The 19710-nt window shown below is 34.3% G+C and overlaps 1 protein-coding gene across 6 annotated transcripts in view; it reads left to right on the top strand.

The window, feature by feature from the left end:
• Window positions 1-19710, top strand: part of PTPRK (protein tyrosine phosphatase receptor type K) — a 733127-nt gene that overhangs the window by 187941 nt on the left and 525476 nt on the right. For all 6 annotated transcript variants that reach the window (XM_044676955.1, XM_044676950.1, XM_044676951.1 and 3 more), the window contains exon 2: window positions 4215-4337. In XM_044676955.1, the coding sequence (XP_044532890.1) occupies window positions 4215-4337 (123 nt within the window). The remainder of the gene's footprint in view (window positions 1-4214; window positions 4338-19710) is intronic.

The raw sequence follows: 19710 nt of genomic DNA, 5'->3' as shown, positions 1-19710 counted from the left end.
GATGACACTAAAATTTTGAACTGGGGTAATTGGAAGGATATGGCATATATTCAATAAAAACTAGACTCTTTCAAGAGGGGGTGGATTCAGTTTAGAGGGAAGCAGGTGAAATAATGAGTTCTCTTTTAGACATAGGTTTTGAGAAATCTACAAACATCCAATTGGAGATATCCAAAAGAGATCTAGTGTTGCAAGATTGAAGTTCAGAATAGATACAATGGATATTTTGAAGAGAAACATTAGGACTGATGATATATTTATGGAAATAATTTATATCAAAATAACTGAAATCTAAAGATGTGATTGAAAGAGAGAAATGTAGTTCAGTAGAAAAAGTAGAAAAGGTCGAGAGAAAATGAAAGAATCCTAATGAGAATGGAGAACTTAAACAAATTTGGGGGACTAGACTAGGAAAGGAGGCTAATGAGAATTCAGCGAGAAGAAGCAATATTTTGTGTAACAGAGAGAGTACTGTATTTATATGGAGAGATTCTGTGTTCAAGTTCCACTTCTGTTACTTGCTATCTGTGTGACCTTGGTCAAGTAATAATCTTGCAGAGCCTAAATAAAATGAACAGTTTGGACTAGATAATCTCTAAGTTCTCTTCCAGTTTTAAATCTATTCTTGCAATGGGAGTACCACAGGAGAGTAGTGTTATTAAAAACAACAACAACAACAACAACAACAACAACAACAACAACAAAAAACAAGAATCTGAGGGAGGTGTGTTTATCTTAGAGAGGAATGGTCAAATGTTACAGAGAAGTCAAAAGGATGGATATTGAGAAAAGGCCATAGGATTTAGCAGTTTAAGAGATCATTTATAACCTTGGAAAGAGCAATTTAGTAGTTCCAGTCATTATTATTTTACTGCATAATTTAAATAGTGACCCATTCTTTTCATGTTCATATACAGATAGTAGCATAATGATAAGGCGAGTATAGTTCTTTAGTTTTGGAGCATTGAAAAACATAAAAAGCAATACAGCTCTAGTTTATTTCTCTTGGGCAAGGAAATGCCAGCATTAAGGCAACATTATGGAAATTAGAATAAGATCACAATATTTTTTGTTAACTTAAAAAAAACCTCTACCTTTATGTTTAAGGTTTTTTCACTTTGTGAATGGATACAAAAATGTCAATTTTCTACTCATGCTGTTTGCCAGCCTTATGATGCTTAGGGGGGTATAAGAAAGGCAAAATAAACATTTTTTGAACATTTCATCAGCCAACCCTCTTTTGCTTTGAAATCCTGAACTTCACAAATGGGATATGTGAAGTTCAGAAGTTAAACTGTGTAGAATCTTAAAAGCGTCTACCATAATATTAAAAAAAAGTCAAGAGAGATATAAAATGAATGAAAATTATCTCAAGTATAGTTTGTCTTAATTATAGTTTATTGGATTTTAAATCTTTAGAAATTAGTAGTCTTTTGAGAGTAGCCAGAATTAATTATTTAATTAATCTTGGGGTTGAGTTTGTTATTAGAATTTATTATGAAATCAAAGCCATCTACCTCCCCCCCCATAAATATTTACCCCAAGCAAGTAAGGAGTTATCTAATATCCTAGGGTGGATATTACTGTTTTGCTGTGTTCTAGCATTGTTCAACAAATAGCCAGAGCTGACCCATTTATTTTGTACCAACTCTCTTGGTTGTTGTTGCTAATCAGAAGCCTGATGTCTAAAATTAACATTGAATCTGAAGGAAGGCAATTAAGGCCATTTATCTTTCTAATGAGTCAATGTAGGAACCACTAGTAGTTTAAATTTATACACTGAGGGCACTTAAGCCATTAAAAATGGTAATGGATACCCAGAAGGCATATTTTGCTAGGCAGTAAGTCATTTTAGGGTCTTGACAACAAATTAAATTCATGAAAAACTTTTCCCTTTCCATTGCATGTAAATATGAATTTCATAGTGCCCTTTTATTTTATCTATTGCAAATTAAAAATGATTTTTTTCTGAGGACAATTATGGTGGATATTTTAAGAGCAATTCTTTAGGATAAATTTAAAGTACTGCTGCACACTCAGTTATCATTAGATTGTATTTTAAACAAAAGTACTCAATGGCAAACACCTTCCACACCTTACTAAGAGACTCAGCCAGAGATACTGACATTTATGCCCATTGCATAGCAGAATGCATTTATATTTTTTATCATAATTATCAAAATTATGCTGAATGGAATTAATCCTCTGCAGAATTAACCAACATTTCTTTTGAAGCTGTGAAATCCACCATTTCCCTTAACTTTTGTTTCCCAAAAAGTAAACTAAGAGAACTCAGCTATACACAGTCCTCCACAAAAGAGGAAAATAAGCAAGCAAATTATCTAGAAGGAACTGGGATATTTATTTTTATCTTTAGCTTCATTGACTATGTATGTAGTACTTCCACCTACTTTCCCAAATACTGAGGTGTCTGGCCAAGTGCTTATTGTCATGATTGACTAAGTTAGCTGAGGAATATGCTTAAAAAACAAAATCTGGAGGGTATCTCAGTGGATTGAGAGCCAGGCCTATAGATTGGACCCTTCAGAGCTGTGTGACCCTGGACAAGTCACTTATCCTCCACTGCCTAGTCCTTACCTCTCTTCTGCCTTGGAACTAATACGTAGTATTGATTCCAAGGTGGAAGGTAAGGATTTAAAAACAAACAAAAAGAATTCATTTACCACCCCTGAAACTGTCCATAATTTAAAATCAAATGAACAATTGAGTTATGTTTTGGGGAAAGATTACACTTCCTTCCAAGAGGTCATGGATATAAAGGGGGGAAATCCTCAAATCATATACAGGTTAACCTTAATTGCAATGTTATTTTGCTTTCTAAAAAAATGATACTGAATAAAATAAAAGTAAGATATCCATCTCTTATTTTAAAGGAAAATACTTAGAAATAAACTTCTAACCTTTACTGTCTTTATCAATAGAGCTGTAAATCACAAAATGAAGGTCTCTAGACACCCAGAATGGTCTAAGAGTGACCCCAAGCCCATTTGTTGACTGGCATAAATACTTTATATAAAAAAGTCAGATTACACAAAAGCCTCCCAAAAATGGGGATTGGTCAACTGAATATTCTCAGTGGGACAAGCAGAATTTCATCTTCTAGAAGGTCTCTCTCAAAAAGGCCACATTTTTTCCTTATTTTTCCATGAGGCCACTGTCACTAAGATATCATAGATTCCCCAGCTGTACCTAAGTCTGGACACATGCTAGAATGCTAAAGGCAAGCATGAACTCCCATTGGCAAGGATATTTTGCAAGGGACTTAATGATCATTGATTACTGATTCACATACACATTTATTCAATCAATTAGTAATTGTGATTATTCCTTACAACAAAATACTCATTATCTTGTTAGGATCACATGAAGATGATAGGCAGCTATGAGGAGACGTTAAACAATGTATATATACCAAAATCATTTAATTAAATTCTAGTTTACAATTATATTCCTTCCTGTGGCCCTGAATGGATTTCTGTTTGGATTGGGTTAAGGTTGGAAAATTAAAATTATTTTATATTAAGATATCGTTTCACTTGAATGAAACTATATTTATTATATTAGACTTACTTTTCAGTTTTTTCCTTTTAATTAGTCTTGATGTATGTAATTTTGGTGGCAGATAGATGGTACAGTACATAGAATTCTAAGCCTGGAGTTATTAAGACCTCAGTTCAGATATGGCCTTAGATCCTTCCTATTTGTGTGACCCTGGGCAAACTGCTTAATCCTATTTGCCCCAGCTTCTTATGTAAAATGAGCTGGTGAAGGAAATGACTAACCACTCCTAGACCCCAGTGGGATCACAAAGAATGGGGCATGACTGAATAACCACATAGCTAATTTGTATATTATGGAATTTGAAGTATATATAAATATTATAATACTTTCCCTATTAAAAACAGCAACATAATTTTTGGTATATCATTCAGGACTGATTTATATCTTGACTTTTGTAGCCAAATCCAGTTATTTGAACAAATGAAATACACTATTAGGGGTTTCATTTGCAGAGAGTAGAGAAATTTGAAGAGCCCATTGATAGTTGAAATGCTTAGGAATAGAGTAGTGAGTTAAAGATGAGAATTGTACAACAATCCACTTTAGAAAAACTAAAAGTTCTAAAATCTTTTGAAATTTTAATTTATTTTTTTTTACTGGAAATTAACAAAAGGCTTTTCTTTTATATTTAGGGGGCTGTACATTTGATGATGGTCCTGGAGCTTGTGATTACCATCAAGACTTATATGATGATTTTGAATGGGTTCATGTTAGTTCTCAAGAGCCTCATTATTTGCCTCCTGAGATGCCTCAAGGTAAGAGCCATTGTGGTGATCCCTGTTTGGAAATGCATGGTTTTGGGTATTTTGTGTTTTTCTTTATTTTGAGTGACACCCATTTATTATTAGTGATAATGTGATTGGTATTTATTGTTTCCTCTGGAATCTTTAATATCTTGATGTATCTTTTGCCTTATTGTCACAAAGTTCATATATTATTATGTACCTTATGAATTGCAAGTTAATATTTGCTAACAGGCTCTATTGCTGGGGTGGGGGTGTAAGAGAAAATATCATTCCTATTATTTTTAAACAATGAAAACATTAACATTCGGAATAATACCAAGTTGGTCGTGCTTTTGGTTTTGTCCCTTAGTGCATTTTCCCACCACATCATGCAGCCTGAATTATTTAATATCAAATTTGGTATAAAAAGGAATATTTGTCAATTAAATAACAATATAAACCCCAAAAGAGCTTAAGCAAAAGAAAAAATGATTTCTAGGTGAATTTCCCTTTTGCCTCTATATCCTTTTTTTGTCAGGTAAAGTTATTTTGGTAGAAAGCTAAACTTTGAGTAAGATATTCATGACAACAAAAGTATAATGTGAAGTTTACCAAAAAACCTGATTTTTTGTTGTTGTTGCAACTCTGCCACTAACTTGCTTTATGACCTTGAGAAAATTACTAGACATAGAAATATTCTTTACCCTCTCCTGTTCCATAATCTACCCATACTCCTACTCCAATGACTCATTGTGTTGTGATGATCTCAGATTCTCAAAGGCTGAGTCAGTAGAATGTAAGTTCTGGGAGGTTGTACCTTGTTAGAAAGACTTTTTGCAAAATAAGCTCAGCTCAAGACTGTGTCTCTTGAGGATGAACTGGGCTGACCTTGGAAAACTTCCTTATTAGTAGATTTGCCACTTGAATTCTTTGGCCATAACAATTCATTAAATATGATAAAACACAAGATCCATTCTATAGTTTGCTTCTTTCTGCTTCTTTAATGGTTGGTGGTACAAATGACGGGAAAGAAGACTAACAGTCACAGGTTTTAGACTGTGTTTGTGTGTGTCTTGACATTATCACTACAAATGAAGCCAGGAAATTTGAAATTAAAGGAAAGATGACCCACTAGTTTTCCGCTTAAGAGGCAGATAAAGGATTTGACAGACTTTGTTTTATCATTAGTTCAAAGGCTAGAAAAAACAACATAATATCAGAAACTGTCATCATAATGATACTTCTCAGATTGCAGCCTCATACCAATAAAGGTCTTCTTTAAGATTATTGCAGTATATTCTTCAGAATGTTGTAGAATAAATAAGTTATTGAACTCATCAAAAGGCTCCAAATTAATTCACCATTTGTATTGGTGGCCTCAAGTTAATATAAAAGTGGACACAGAGGAGGAGTGTGAAAAATGTTGGAAAATATGGCTGAAGAATAAGCAACAAAAGAGATTCAAGGCTTTTTGACCACCTAGAAACCAGACCTGTATTTAACATAAATACATTTTAAAGAAGAAAGTCAGGAGGCTTGGGAGATGACAAGCATCAATAACACTGTAAAAATGAAATTGATTAGATCTAAACATACAAGTATTACATCCTCATCAGTGTTGAAGTTACTTATACATCAGTTGTGTGTGTTCAGATAAATATAAATCATAGACTTATTAAAGTAAATATCAAATTAAAATATAAAATTGGAGAAATAATTGATAAAAAGATGTAGAGTGAAATAAAATAGTTCTGACTTCAGCTCTTGAGGCTAAGAAATGGGAAATGTCAAAATAACAGGCTTAGACACAGACTCTTGTGTAAACTCCTTGAGGACAGGGACTGTTTCATTTTTGCTTTTATTTGCCCAGCATCCAGCACAGTACCTGGCATTCATTGTTGAGTGATTGGTTCTCATCATTCTCTAGGAAAGATACCTACTGTTATGCACTTGTAAGAATAAATGCACTAAGAGACTTAGAAATGATTTTAATCAATAGATGCTTAAGTTTTTTGAAAGTGAAAAGAGATGTCACAGCTGGAACCTTGGAATTTGAACCAGTTTATAAAATGTCAGTGCCTATGGAACTCTCTAAAATTCTAAGTTTAAAATAAGGTCCAGATATGCATTAGTAGAGGACATTCCTCTCGAAATCCTAAAACTGATGAAACGACAGGTCTAGTAAAAATAAAGTGGTCTGTTTGGTGAAATAAAATTATAATATCTTCTCACAATTCACTTAAAATTTCCATGAGGCTCTCTTACCCTACCCAACCCACCCAAACCCTCTAAAAACAAAAACAAGTAAAACCTGAAATATACATTTTAAAATTTCTGCTCTTTAGTTCTATGTGGTAAATAAACATAGAAAAAACGTTAACTTCCACGTAATTACTTTATAGTTCATCCTTCCTTGAGGTGAGAAAGCTGACAATAAAATGAGTGAAATCTGTATTCTTTTCTAAGTGTTAACATTGGTGAATTGGCAAATAGTGGTTGCTGAAGCTAGATTGAGCCATCATTCCTTTGCAAGAGAAAATAATTTTGTCGTGAGGCTACAATCCTTTGTTTCCTAAAATTCACTCCTACAGTTTCAGCAGACTTATTTCATATTTTGTATAGGTTTGTTTTTCTCCTTCAATGATACTTAACCATGTTTTGCTGGTATATTTTAATTAGAAAAACCCTTGCAATTTTTCAGCATCACTGTCCTCTCTGGCATATTTAGCTTGAAGTTTTAAGATAAAATTAAAGGGGGAAGAGAGCTGGAGCATGCACACATTTTGACTGTTCATCATCAGAGAATAATCAGAAAGATGTTGATTTATGGAAATGTTGCCATTGTTAATTACTATTGAGGTTAGATAATGAATAACTGAAGAGGTCCTGACTGGCTCAGATGACCTTGATGACTCACCTTTGATGAACAACTTAATTTGTGGTTCCTAGATAGGAGGATATGCAGAGAAAATGAAAGTGTTTGAAATTCTGCTACATCTTCCAATTAATAGGGTATCAAGTAATTAATCATCCAGAGGAGGATAAAAGGTCATGGCCATTTTATTTTTACCTAACATAACTTCTGTTACTTCAAAGATGAGGTGGGGAAAATTTTAAGGATTTTTTTTTTAAAAACAACAGTTCCTTCTTCTCATCTCCCGTCTTATCTCTTTCATTGCAACTTTATTATGCTGACTGAACACTATCTTTTGATGTTACCTCTAGAAGTTACATATTTAGACTTGAATCTTGCTAAGAGTTAGATGAATTCAAACAATTGCACAGCTATCAATTTATATCAAGCAGAACCATTTGGTTTTTATTCTAATAAATTGTGGGATAGTATGATTGAACTACAAATATGAAATTGAGACAGATGATTCCCTTCAGTAAGAATTTATTAAATGTTTACTATGCATTTGGCATTGTCCTGGGAGCTGGAGATATGGAGAAAAAAGACAAAAATGAAAATATTTCCTCTCTTTTCCAGGAGTTTTCTCTCTAGCATAGATAAACTCTACATTACAGATAAATATTTAAAAGTTCAATACAAGGTATTACTGAGGAAGAGTTGCTAATAATGTGGCAATCTGGGAATACCTTGCTTAGGAGCTGAGGCAGGGGTGAAATAGAAGAACATTTTAGATGTGTAGTCATCCTGTATCTGTGTGGAAGTTGGAAATGGAATGTTTTAGACTTAGAACAGCAAATGGGACAGTTGGGTTGGACAGATACGGTACTTATTTCTTTGAGTCATGTTAGTTTCTCTTAGTATGCCCTGTTGTGTTCTCCCCCATCTCTGCACCCCAAAGACTCTCCAAAGCCCCACATAAACCCTGGGAGCCCGATATTCTCCTCACTTCAAAGGTTGCCCACTACCACAAGTCTTATATTACCTGCTCTTACTAATATAGCAACAGAATTAATCTTTTTCCTATTCCTTTCTTCACTTCCTCCCATTATTTGCTTAAGGTATATGGAGAGTGTTTTCAAAACTGAACTCCTTCCTCCACATTTCTGTATAGGAGCAGAGGTACAGACTTCTTAACTCATAAATTTCTTGTGGCCTTTTCGGAATTCTCCTACTACCTTCCCCAGTACGATGAGACCAGCCTTTTTTTTTTTTAAACCACCACTGGCCTGAGAGTGAACCAAGTTGCAAGAATGCCTGATGTCTGGAATTTGTTCTCTTTTCCCCTATATACATATCTAGGTATCATTTCATTTTGTCTCCTAATTTATATATTGAATATTGCCAAACCCATCCATCTCCTTGCCCCAATTCCCTTATATATAATATAAATGTAAATAATATTTATATTATAAGGTTTTTTTTTAAAATTCTGTTGGATCTTTCCTCTATTTACCAGATCTCCAGTGAGTAGCAGAGGCTAAGGCCCCTAGCTTCAGGTGGGGCCCTTTGGGATTTATAGCTTTCCTTAGACCCATTAATCTTCATCTTTGGGAAAGCTCATACTAGGAAACAAGTTCACATTTATTGACATTAAATTTGCTGCATTAAAAATTGAGTTTAGGGGGAAATGATACTGGATGATATCTTTAAGTTACCTTATAGATGTGATAATCTATATATTTTTCTTACCTCATTAGACTAAATAGGATACAATGAAGAGCCAATTTGGGAATCAGGAAGACAGGTTCCTATCCTGTCTTAAATATTGTGTGACTTTTAGCAAGTTACCTAACATTTTGCAGTTTTGATTTATTGACTGTAAAGTATTTACTAGATAGCCCCTGAGATCCCTTCTGTCTTGTAATATATGGACCTATAATCTATAATTTTAATTTTTAAATCAGAAAATAACATATAAATGGTAACAATGACAATAATAATGATGTTAATGATAATAATAATTATGGTATAGAATATCTGGTATTAGTGCCTCTCTCTGAAATTATCTCCTATTAATCCTATGTATCTTGTGCATATATAATTGTTTTGATGTCTCCTTCATTAGAAAGTGAGCTTCCTGAGGGCAAGAACCATGTTTTTATCTTTCTTTCTGTCCTCAGCAGGTTAGCACATTGCCCAGAATGTTAAGCACTTAGCAAATTTTTGTTGACTTCTTCTTGAGGTCAAGATTTCCCAAATTGAAGTCTTTTTTTCTGCCTTTCTGTTAATTGCATCTCCTAGTCAACTAATCTTTTAATTACTTTATAATTGTTTTCCAGATTACATCAATAAAATTTTAATAATCATTTTTTGACATTTCTTGATCCGTGTTCTCTCCCCCTTTCCTGTCTCTCCCCTCTGCAAGATGGCAGACATAATGATATAGATTGTAAATATATGATCATCTGATACATATTCCTACATTCCTTATGTTGTGAAAGAAGACATTGCTTAAGTAGAGAAGAAAATTCATTGAAGAAATAAAGTGAAGAATGACATGCTTTATTCTGCATTCAGGCTCCATTCTTTCCTTCTATGATGATAGATAGCCTTTTTTGTCACAAGTCCCTTGGAGTTGTCCTGGATCCTTTCATTGCTCATAATACTTGTCACTCACGTACTTTATTGCCATTCACTTGGTTCTATTCCTTTCACTTTGCATCACTTCATATAAGCCTTTCCAGGTTTCTAGTCACCTAGTCTTGAAACCTTACTCATCTTTCACACTTATCTTTACTTTGGCCCTTTTCTCCAATTAGTGACCAAGTCCTGGTAATACAGACTCAGTGGTTTTTTTTTGGCATTTCTGAAGCTCTCTCCAGTCATTTTACCATCATTCCCATTCAATCCCTAATCTTTTTGGACTGGTATCTCTCTTCTCCAATCTGACCTTAGAACAGCTTGCAAAGTCATCTTCCTAAAGTATGAATGACTCTGCCATTTGCCAGCTCAAAAGTCCCATTATCTTCAGAATAAAATACAGTTTCTTTAGCTTGGCATCTGGGTAGTTAGATTTCCACAGTCTGGTTCTAGTATACATTTCTAACCTGATTACTTACACACACACACACACACACACACACACACACACACACACACACACTAGCTGATCATCCAACTTTTGGTGTTAGAGAATCAATGACAGAAAGTTCAGTTTCTCTAGGAAGTTCTTTGCTCCTTTGGATTGTTCTAATTATTAGGAAAATGTCCCCAATTAAACTTTACAAATCTGCCCCTGCTACTTCTGTGTATTTCTTTTAGCGTTTTTCCTTTCAAGATAAAAAGAACAAATCTTATCCCTTTCTTGACAAGTACTTGAGTAGAAGTTCTCTAGTTCTTCCAACTGATTGTTTTGTAACATTTACTCAGTTATTCATGACCTCTTTACCTTTCTCTGAATTTTGTCCAAAGGATCAATATGCCTTTTAACCTGTTCTGCCCAAAACTAAACACAATATTATATATATATATATATTCTAAAGATATCAAAAAACATTTTTTAAAATTCTTACCTTCCACCTTAGAATCAATACTATGTATTGGTTCCAAGGCAGAAGAATGGTAAGGGCTAGGCAGTGGGGGTCAAGTGACTTGTCCATGGTCACATAGCTAGGAAGTGTCAAGAGGTCAGAATATTTTGTACTCTTGCTTTATCTTTCAAAGGTCTACCTTGCAATAAACCAACTTGTAGGATTAGTTTTTCCTTGCAGTTTAGCACTATTTCCTCATATTAGACTTGTATTCCTCTAAAACCTATACTATATTACAATGAATAAGAACTTGCTTCTGGATTCAGAGAACCAGATTAAGAAACCCACCTTGGAGGTATACTGAGAACCAATGACAAATTTATTAAACAAGTATATTTTAGGTGCTCTTTTACCTATGTGACCTTAAGGAAGTGACTTTCCTTCTCTGGGCTTTAGTTTCCTCACTTTAAAAATGAGATGATTATACTAGATGGCCTTTTAGATTCCTTCTTACCCCACATCAATGATCTTATAATTGTTTATAGACTTCTGTCTTTACTGTGTCTCCTCCATTTGTACTTATCAATTTGAAAATCCAATTATATTTTTTCCTGACTAAACTAAATCAATTAGATTCATCGCACCGTTATTGGTTGTGGAGGTCTTTTTAGTCTTTAACTCTCTCTTCTGGTTTATATGCAATCCTTCTAGATTTATCTAATCTACAGATTTATGAAGTATTTAATAAATTCAGCACATTACTTTGAAAGCTATCTTGCTTGTCTCTTTCTTTCTGAACTTTCTTCTGTTACTTGTCTTTAATAATGATTCTTTTCTTATTTTTTGTAGATGTGAATCATTATCATTAGCTCTTCTCAAAAGTCATAAAAAAGAAAACACAACTATAACAAATAAGCATAGTCCAATAAAAATAAACTATGCATTTATCCTGTTCAGAAGGGTTTGTCTAATTGTATGCCATGTGCCCTTTCCTTTTTTGTCAGAAAGTGGATAGTGTGCTTCTTCACGTATCCTTTGAAGCCATGCTAGATCATTGAGTTGGCTAGATTTCTCAAGTTTTTCCTAGGTTTGTCGTCGCAGCCGCGTCCCCCCCCCCCCCTTCATAGATGTTATTACTGCATAAACTGTTCAATGATAAAAATGTTGAACGGCGTCAGGCCAAGCAAATGCAGATCCCTAAGGAAAGTGCTTTCTAAGTTTTCATCTATCCATTAAAAATTAATCTTTGTTTCTAACTATTTATATATTTCCAAATCCATCTGACTGTAATATTTTCTAGTATCAAGGCTCTTTTTCCACATGGATAGTGTGAGATATTTAATTCAACACTTTGCTAAAATTCAAGGTAAGCTAAGCAATATCTATAGCATTCTGTAATTTATGAGTTTAATAATCCTATCAAAAAAAGGAATGGGTATATAGTTTGTTTGGAATGATTCAGCCTTTTCTGAACCTAAACACTGATTCTCCTGTTAAATCTTTTCTCTTTCTTCAAGTTTCAGCTAGATGGTTATGCTCTTCATGAAATTGTCTTTGAGTCCAATGACCACAAGTAGTAGGCACTTAATCAATATTTATTGATCCGTTCTTTATTCTTCTTCATCTCCTTTGTGATTGAAAATGACCTCTTTTCTTAGATTTTTGTCATAGCATTCTGTAGCAATCCAGGTATACATTGTGATATTATTTTAAGAAGTATTCAAAAACTTAGGTCTTATACTGCTAATGATTGATCAATTGAGTCAAATTGAATGCTGACCTTGCCAAATCCCTAGCCCTTCCGTAAGGCTACACCCCAGAGGAGAGGTCAATTATCTCAGTTTCCTTATTTTTCCTTCAATGATCAATTAACATAGGTATCAAACATCTGTAGATGCCTTAGGCCATATCAGCCTTGAATACTTTCCCCTGAATCAGACTTTTGAGAGTGGCAGTGGTTGAAACTAAATGTGATTAAAAAAAAAAAAAAGAAGAGGATAGATTGAGGATCATTTGCATTTAGCAGAGAAGCAAAATAAAAATCCAAAGATATAGTCTCTTCATTTCTTATTGGACAGAAAACATATAGTACCAGGAAGCACTGGATCCTTTCGGTACTCTACTAAGTATATATCAAATCCTCAGCTAAACTTTTAATGGAGACTTAAAAAATATATAATTGGTCAGCTAGAAAATACAGTGGATAAAGCTGGAACTGGAATCAGGAAGACTCAAGTTAATCTTGGCTTAGACATTATCTGTCTTACTCTGGACAAATCATTTAAACTCTCTCTGCCTAACTTTCCTTATCTAAAAATTGGAGTTAATAACTTATCACCAGAGGTGAGGAGAAAATATTTTTAAAGTGTTTTGAAAACTTTCAAGCACTATAGAAATGTTAGTTGTTTTTCTTGTTGTTGTTAATGTTATTATTTTAAAAATTTGAAAAGGTGAAGGAATGTTAAAGTCCAAATATTCTTATTAAGGTTCATGTGATTAAAGACTCCAGTCATTTTCCATTTTAGAAAGTTTTTAGACGTGGCTCTGTAGTGGTGATCTTTAGAAGCAGTGTTGGCATTTGGAAGTCGTTTGACTTTTATGAAATATGTTTGTTTTCTTTTACACCATTATCTTAGGTAAGTGCTATCTAATGAGTAGCCTTTGATTTGTATTCACCCAGTATTGGTCAAATTGCAGAAAGAATGGAAAAATAATACTTTTCTAAACTAAATGTTTCAATATTTTTAAAAAAATTTTATTGGTGTGTTCTCTTTTGACATTATTTTTACAAATAATTCTAATTCCATTAGAAATTTCTTGAAAAGTAAACCAGTTAAGTAAAATTAATAATACAGTGATTTCATCTGAAAGTGGGGGACACACTTAACATCTGAACAGATATTTCAAGTTCAACCATTTTTCAGTTGTTTCCAATCCTTCACGACCTGATTTGGGGTTTTCTTGGCAAAGATGCTAGACTGCTTTGCTATTTCCTTATCCAGTTATTTTTTTCCTTGAGAAGTTGAGGAAATGATGCAAACAGGTTTAACCAAGTTGCCCTGGGCCATGCAACTAGTTAATGTTTGAGTCTGTATTTGAACACAAGAAGATGAGCTTTCCTGACTCCAGGCCCAGCACCACTGTGCCACCTAGTTTCCTTCCTTCTATGTTAAAACACACAAACAAAGGAACAGAAAGTTTATTTCCTCTTCCTCCCACCTTCCATGTTATTGGAGGAAAAAAAAAAGAAAAGAGAAACAAATGTCTTATAACCAATGTATACAGTTGAGCTAAAGAAATTCCCTTGGAATATACACATATAAATGTATATCCAGGTATATATGTATTATATGTGTGTGTGCGTGCATACATACGTGTAATTCTAGACTATCACTCCATCTATCTTTAATGGATAATATTCTATGATTGCTCCTCTGAAATTACCATTCTTTCATAAAGTGTTAGCCAAAAAAGGAATAAGTTGAAATAACAAACTAAAAGTAATCTTTCTCCCTAATTTTATTTAATACAAAAGAAATTGTAGGAAAACTGTGGCCTTTTATATTGGAGGCTTTCACTAAAATTGATAAGGAATGGAGTACAAGCTTGATGAATCAGAACCCAGACTGTCATTGGAATCCTCCAAGAAATGGAACTCTTCTTCCCACTATACTTGTTGGAGAAAGAGGCAAATTACAGAGAAGAAAAGCCCAAACCTATTGGCAAAGATTTATTCAATATTAGATTTCAGAGTGCAACTTTAAGGTCAATACACATTTAGCCTAGCATCTATAGGCCTTTGTTCATAATTGATATCTATCATTAGCTCATAAAAGAACTATACTTTTTTCACTGTATAAAAGAAACGTACTCACACAGGATTATTTAACATTTATTGCACTATGCTTAGGCATATATGTAGTAGAAAAATGTGATTTTGAAATTTTTTTTGACAGTAGAGACTAAGATAAGGACTTAAAATAAAATTAACCCTATTTAATTAGGCAATATTCTCAGTGTTCTGATAATTGAGAATTTACTGTAATTAGAAAAGCTGACCAGATATTTTCCTTTGCTTACATGTATCAGGCAATTTATTCTCAATCATATTACAGTTTTAAATCATTTTACCAGATTTATCTCTATTATTAATAAAAAACAACAATTTTTATATAATTTACAGTTTAACAAAACACTTTATTCCTAATTGCCTATTGTGACTCTAAACTCCCCATTTTCTACACTAGTGTATGGAAAAGAATGGAGGAAATATGCAGATAATGGAGGAATTAGTGTGGGGAAGGAGGAAGAACATAACCTGGACTCAATACCTCAGCTATAATTGGTCTGGTTTTATGTGGAGAGAATTTTCTTCCTTCCTTCCTTCCTTCCTTCCTTCCTTCCTTCCTTCCTTCCTTCCTTCCTTCCTTCCTTCCTTCCTTCCTTTCTTTCTTTCTTATTTAAATACACAGAGCCTAATTGAGTTCTAAACTTTTAGAATTTTTGGATTTTTTGCTAGCATTTTCCTGTGTTGAAGAAAGGACAGAGATTAGAATATCCAAAAATATATACAGATACCAGTGTCCCATTGCCTCTACCACTGCTATTTTTTCCCTCCCAGGTTTTTAAATGCCTCATTGAATTTTAGGTGAAATTCTCTCAAGTTATTCTCAAATGACATTTACAATTATAAAAACATTATAATTCATCCTTAGTCTAACACTTTATACATTTACTAAATTATTGTTGAAGTTTTTTCTTTTTAATTAAAGTTAACTTACATATGGATAGTTCTCTCTGTCTTTGTCTCTTTCTGTCTTCTCTCTCTGTCTCTCTTCTACTCTCCCCCTTTTTCCATCTGTGTATATTTATATACACACACATAATTATCATTAAGAGTTCAATCTGAATCCAACCATTCTGGCTGGCAATTTGGAACTATGCTCAAAGGGTTATAAAAAAAATGCCTGCCCTTTGATCCAGCCATACCATTGTTGGGTTTGTACCCCAAAGAGATCATAGATATTGTATGAAAATATTTATAGCTGCCCTTTTTGCGGTGGCAAAAAACTTGAAAAGGAGGGTATGTCCTTCCATTGGGGAATGGCTGAACAAATTGCGGTATATGCTGGTGATGGAATACTATTGTGCTCAAAGGAATAATAAACTGGAGAAGTTCCAGGTGAACTGGAAAGATCTCCAGGAATTGATGCAGAGCGAAAGGAGCAGAGCCAGAACATTGTACACAGAGACTGATATACTGTGGTAAAATCAAATGTAATGGACTTCTGTACCAGCAGAAAGCAATGACACAGGACAGTTCTGAGGGATTTATGGTAAAGATGCTACCCACGTTCAGAGGAAGGACTGCAGGAGAGGAAACACAGAAGAAAAACAACTGCTTGAACGCATGGGTCGGGGTGGACATGACATGCAACTCTCAACAATTTGGAAATAGGTCTTGATCAATGACATATGATAAAACCAGTGAAAATGTGCATCGGCATGGGTGCAGGGGGTGTGGGGGTGAAAGGGAAAGTAGGAGAATGAATCATGTAACCATGTTAAAAAGGAATATTGAGGGGCAGCTGGGTAGCTCAGTGGAGTGAGAGTCAGGCCTAGAGACCGGAGGTCCTAGGTTCAAACCCGGCCTCAGCCACTTCCCAGCTGTGTGACCCTGGGCAAGTCACTTGACCCCCATTGCCCACCCTTACCAATCTTCCACCTATGAGACAATACACCGAAGTACAAGGGTTTAAAAAAAAATAAAATAAAAAAAATAAAAATATTAATAAATGTTAAAAAAAAGTTCAATCTGAGCATTGTTGAGATGAATTATAAATTCCTCTGAATTATAAAATTTTCTTAGATATAATAATGTTAAGGCTCTATTAATTACCAGATCTATTTTTTTCAAAACATTTAAACTATCAAATAGATAGCATGTGAGATCAAGAGATATAGATAAGAAAGTAATATTAGCATCTACTGTGTACCCAGCACCATGCTAAGTGCTGGGGATATAAAAAGAGGCAAAAGACAGTCCTTATTCTCAAGGAGTTTACAATTTAATAAGGAAAACAACACACAAATATATACACTCACAAATATACTCCTACAGGAAGTAAGCTATGTACAGGATCAATAGGAAATAACAGAGGGAAGGCATCAGAATAAATAGAGATGGAGGAAGATTTTTGTAGTAGGTGGGATTTTAATCGACACTTCAAGAAATCCAGGGAAATCTGTAGTCAGAGTAGAGGAAGGAGGTCCATGACTTGGGGTCCAGCTAGTGAAATTTCCAGAGCTGAGATGGAATGCCTTGTTTCATGATAGTGAGGAAGCAGGTTCACTGGTTTGAAGAGAACTTGTTAAAGAGTACATAAAGTATAAGAAGTCTGGATAGGAGGGGACTAGATTCTGAAGGCCTTTGGATGCCAAACAGATCATTTTATATTTGCTCCTACAAGCAGTAAGAAAGGATGCTATGGACTGGCCCAGGTGTCTACCCCTTACTGCTGTCTCATCATACATAGACTCCTGTGGTGAGCCCTCAGACTTTGTGCCTTTCTGCTCCCAGCATGCCTCCTGAGGAAAAAGGCTGGTAGGAACCAGGCTGATTTTCATTTTGGAGAAAAATAATGAAGCTATTCTTCATAATACCTTTTATTTCTAAAAACATCATATAATGTGTGGTGGCATGTATTGGTCTCATGCGTATCTGATGGTGTCAAGTAGTGAAAAAGCAAAGAATTACTGATAGCATTTGAAACTAGAGAATAGTCTTTGGAGCTTTTGAATAGGGATACTGAGGCATCTTAAATATGACACGCTTCTCTCACACTTGTTAATTCCCTTGTACGAATCATTTAGTCTTTGGCAGAATGGATAATGTGCTGTACTTGGAGTCAGGAAGATCTGAATTCAAATATGTTGTTGCTGTTGTTTAGTGGTTTAGTCTTGTCCAACTCTTCATGACCTCACGGACCATAACTATCCATGAGTTTTTTTTGGGGGGTAGGATACTGGAGTGGTTTCCTTCTCCAGTTGATCCTTATTCCTAGCCACTTACTGTGTGATCCTGTGCAAGTCATTTACCTGCTATTTTGCCCAGTTTCCTCAACTGTAAAAAAAGTATATTATAGAAATGGTACCTACCACTAGAGTTATAAGGATTGGATGATAGATTTTTAAAGTGCTTAGCACAATTCCTGGCATAATATTTGCTCCCTTTCCTCACTCCTCATGCAATTTTTTTTGGACATAAATATTACATCAGGATCTTCTTTGATGAAAGGTAATCATGTGACCAAAAATATGAAACTTCCTGGATTCTTCTATTAACACACTGACAAGATTTCAGTTTAGTTTCCCTTCTATTTACCTCAGAGAATTAACTTTCTTTAAGGAAAATAGAACTAACATTTATCAGGACTATTAGTTATGCAGCATGTTGAATTTTGACTGTGATGGGAGTTTTTTGAAGTTGATTTATCATTTCTAGTCTGTCATCTGCCTCTTAGAACCTGAATTATCTGTTAAACCAGGGAAAATATTAGTATGTACTTTTCTAAGAGGTCATAATCTTACATCTCCACATCTTTGCATCCACACATAGGAATTTGATAACAAAACTGCTTTATTGAAAATTTGGAACTTGGAAATAAAAGGCTATAAGATGTTAGAATGAAAGCATGTACATGTAGAACTGGTATCAAGTGGCTGAATTACTGGCATTCAGGAGTCTGTTTATTTTTTAATTAGTGGTTGGTGGTTTTTAAGAAATTTTTAAACTTTTGATTAATTAATTTCGAATATTTTTCCATGGTCACATGATTCATGTCCCTTCCCTCCCCTGCTCACTTCCCCCTCCTGGATCTGATGAGCAATTCCACTGGATTTTACATGTATTATTGTTCAAAACTTATTTCCATATCAATATTTCATGATAATTAATATTTCCAAGCATATACCCATTGAACCACATGATCAATCCTGTGTTTTTTTTTTAATTTGTACTCCCATAGTTCTTTCTCTTGATGTAGATAGCATTCTTTCTCATAAATCCCTCAGGACTGTCCCTGATCATTGCATTGCTATTAGTAGAGAAGTCTATTATATTTGATTACTCCACAGTGTATCAGTTTCCATGTACCATGTCCTCCTGCTTATTTTCCTTTCACTCTGCATCAATTCCTGAAGATCTTTCCAGTTCACATGGAATTCTAGAGTTTGGTGTCAAAGAACCCAAAGTTTTGTGTTCCATAACCAATATAGACAGGTTAGCTTTGATCTTTTGAATGATTAAGGGCACTCTCAGTAATTTTTATTCCAGTTATTCTGCTTGTGTGTGCTTGTCAACTGGGATGCATTGAGTAAAAGACTTTATATAAACATATAACCCTTACTGGTAAAATATCTCAAAGCACAAGAAATGGATTTTATTTTAGCTATTTTCTTTGAGCATTCCCCAATCCAATTCTAGAGTCTTTAGATCCTATGAGGATCTTCATGGTCATTGGGCCAGGCCCGATGTAGCAACTTCTAAACAGTAATCCTTTTTTAAAAAATTAAAATTTTAATGATTTTTTTTTAGTCAATACTCCTCTTCCTGTTACCTCTTTTTCCCTCCCATTGAAAAAGGGGTGGGGAAGCAAAATTCCTGTTTTATACTTGTATCCTCAAACAAAACATCTACCTTTTGGCCTTTAGACTAGAGAGTCTTTACTTTTTATCATTGTCCTTTTTATCTTTCTAATTAAGCCTGTTGGACCCCTTTGCAAAATGGTGTTTTTAAGCATTTAGAATAAAACATCTAATGTCACAAAGCACACCAGAGGTTAGTGAAAGTAATGATAGAATTTAAAGTTTCAGATCATGATTCATAGATCCCTCTAAAATTTATCCACAGATCTCTTGGTGGAGGGAGAGGGTCCACCGATATCAGTATAATAAGAGTACCAATTTTAACATTATTCTTTCCTAGTTGGATCTTTGGTATGCTAGTCACACTAATGAG

This window comes from Gracilinanus agilis, chromosome 4 (genome assembly GCF_016433145.1).
Source record: "Gracilinanus agilis isolate LMUSP501 chromosome 4, AgileGrace, whole genome shotgun sequence".
In the NCBI taxonomy this organism is placed as follows: Eukaryota; Metazoa; Chordata; class Mammalia; order Didelphimorphia; family Didelphidae; genus Gracilinanus; species Gracilinanus agilis.
The sequence above is the reverse complement of the archived record's forward strand: the minus strand, read 5'-3'. Positions and strand labels throughout refer to the sequence as shown.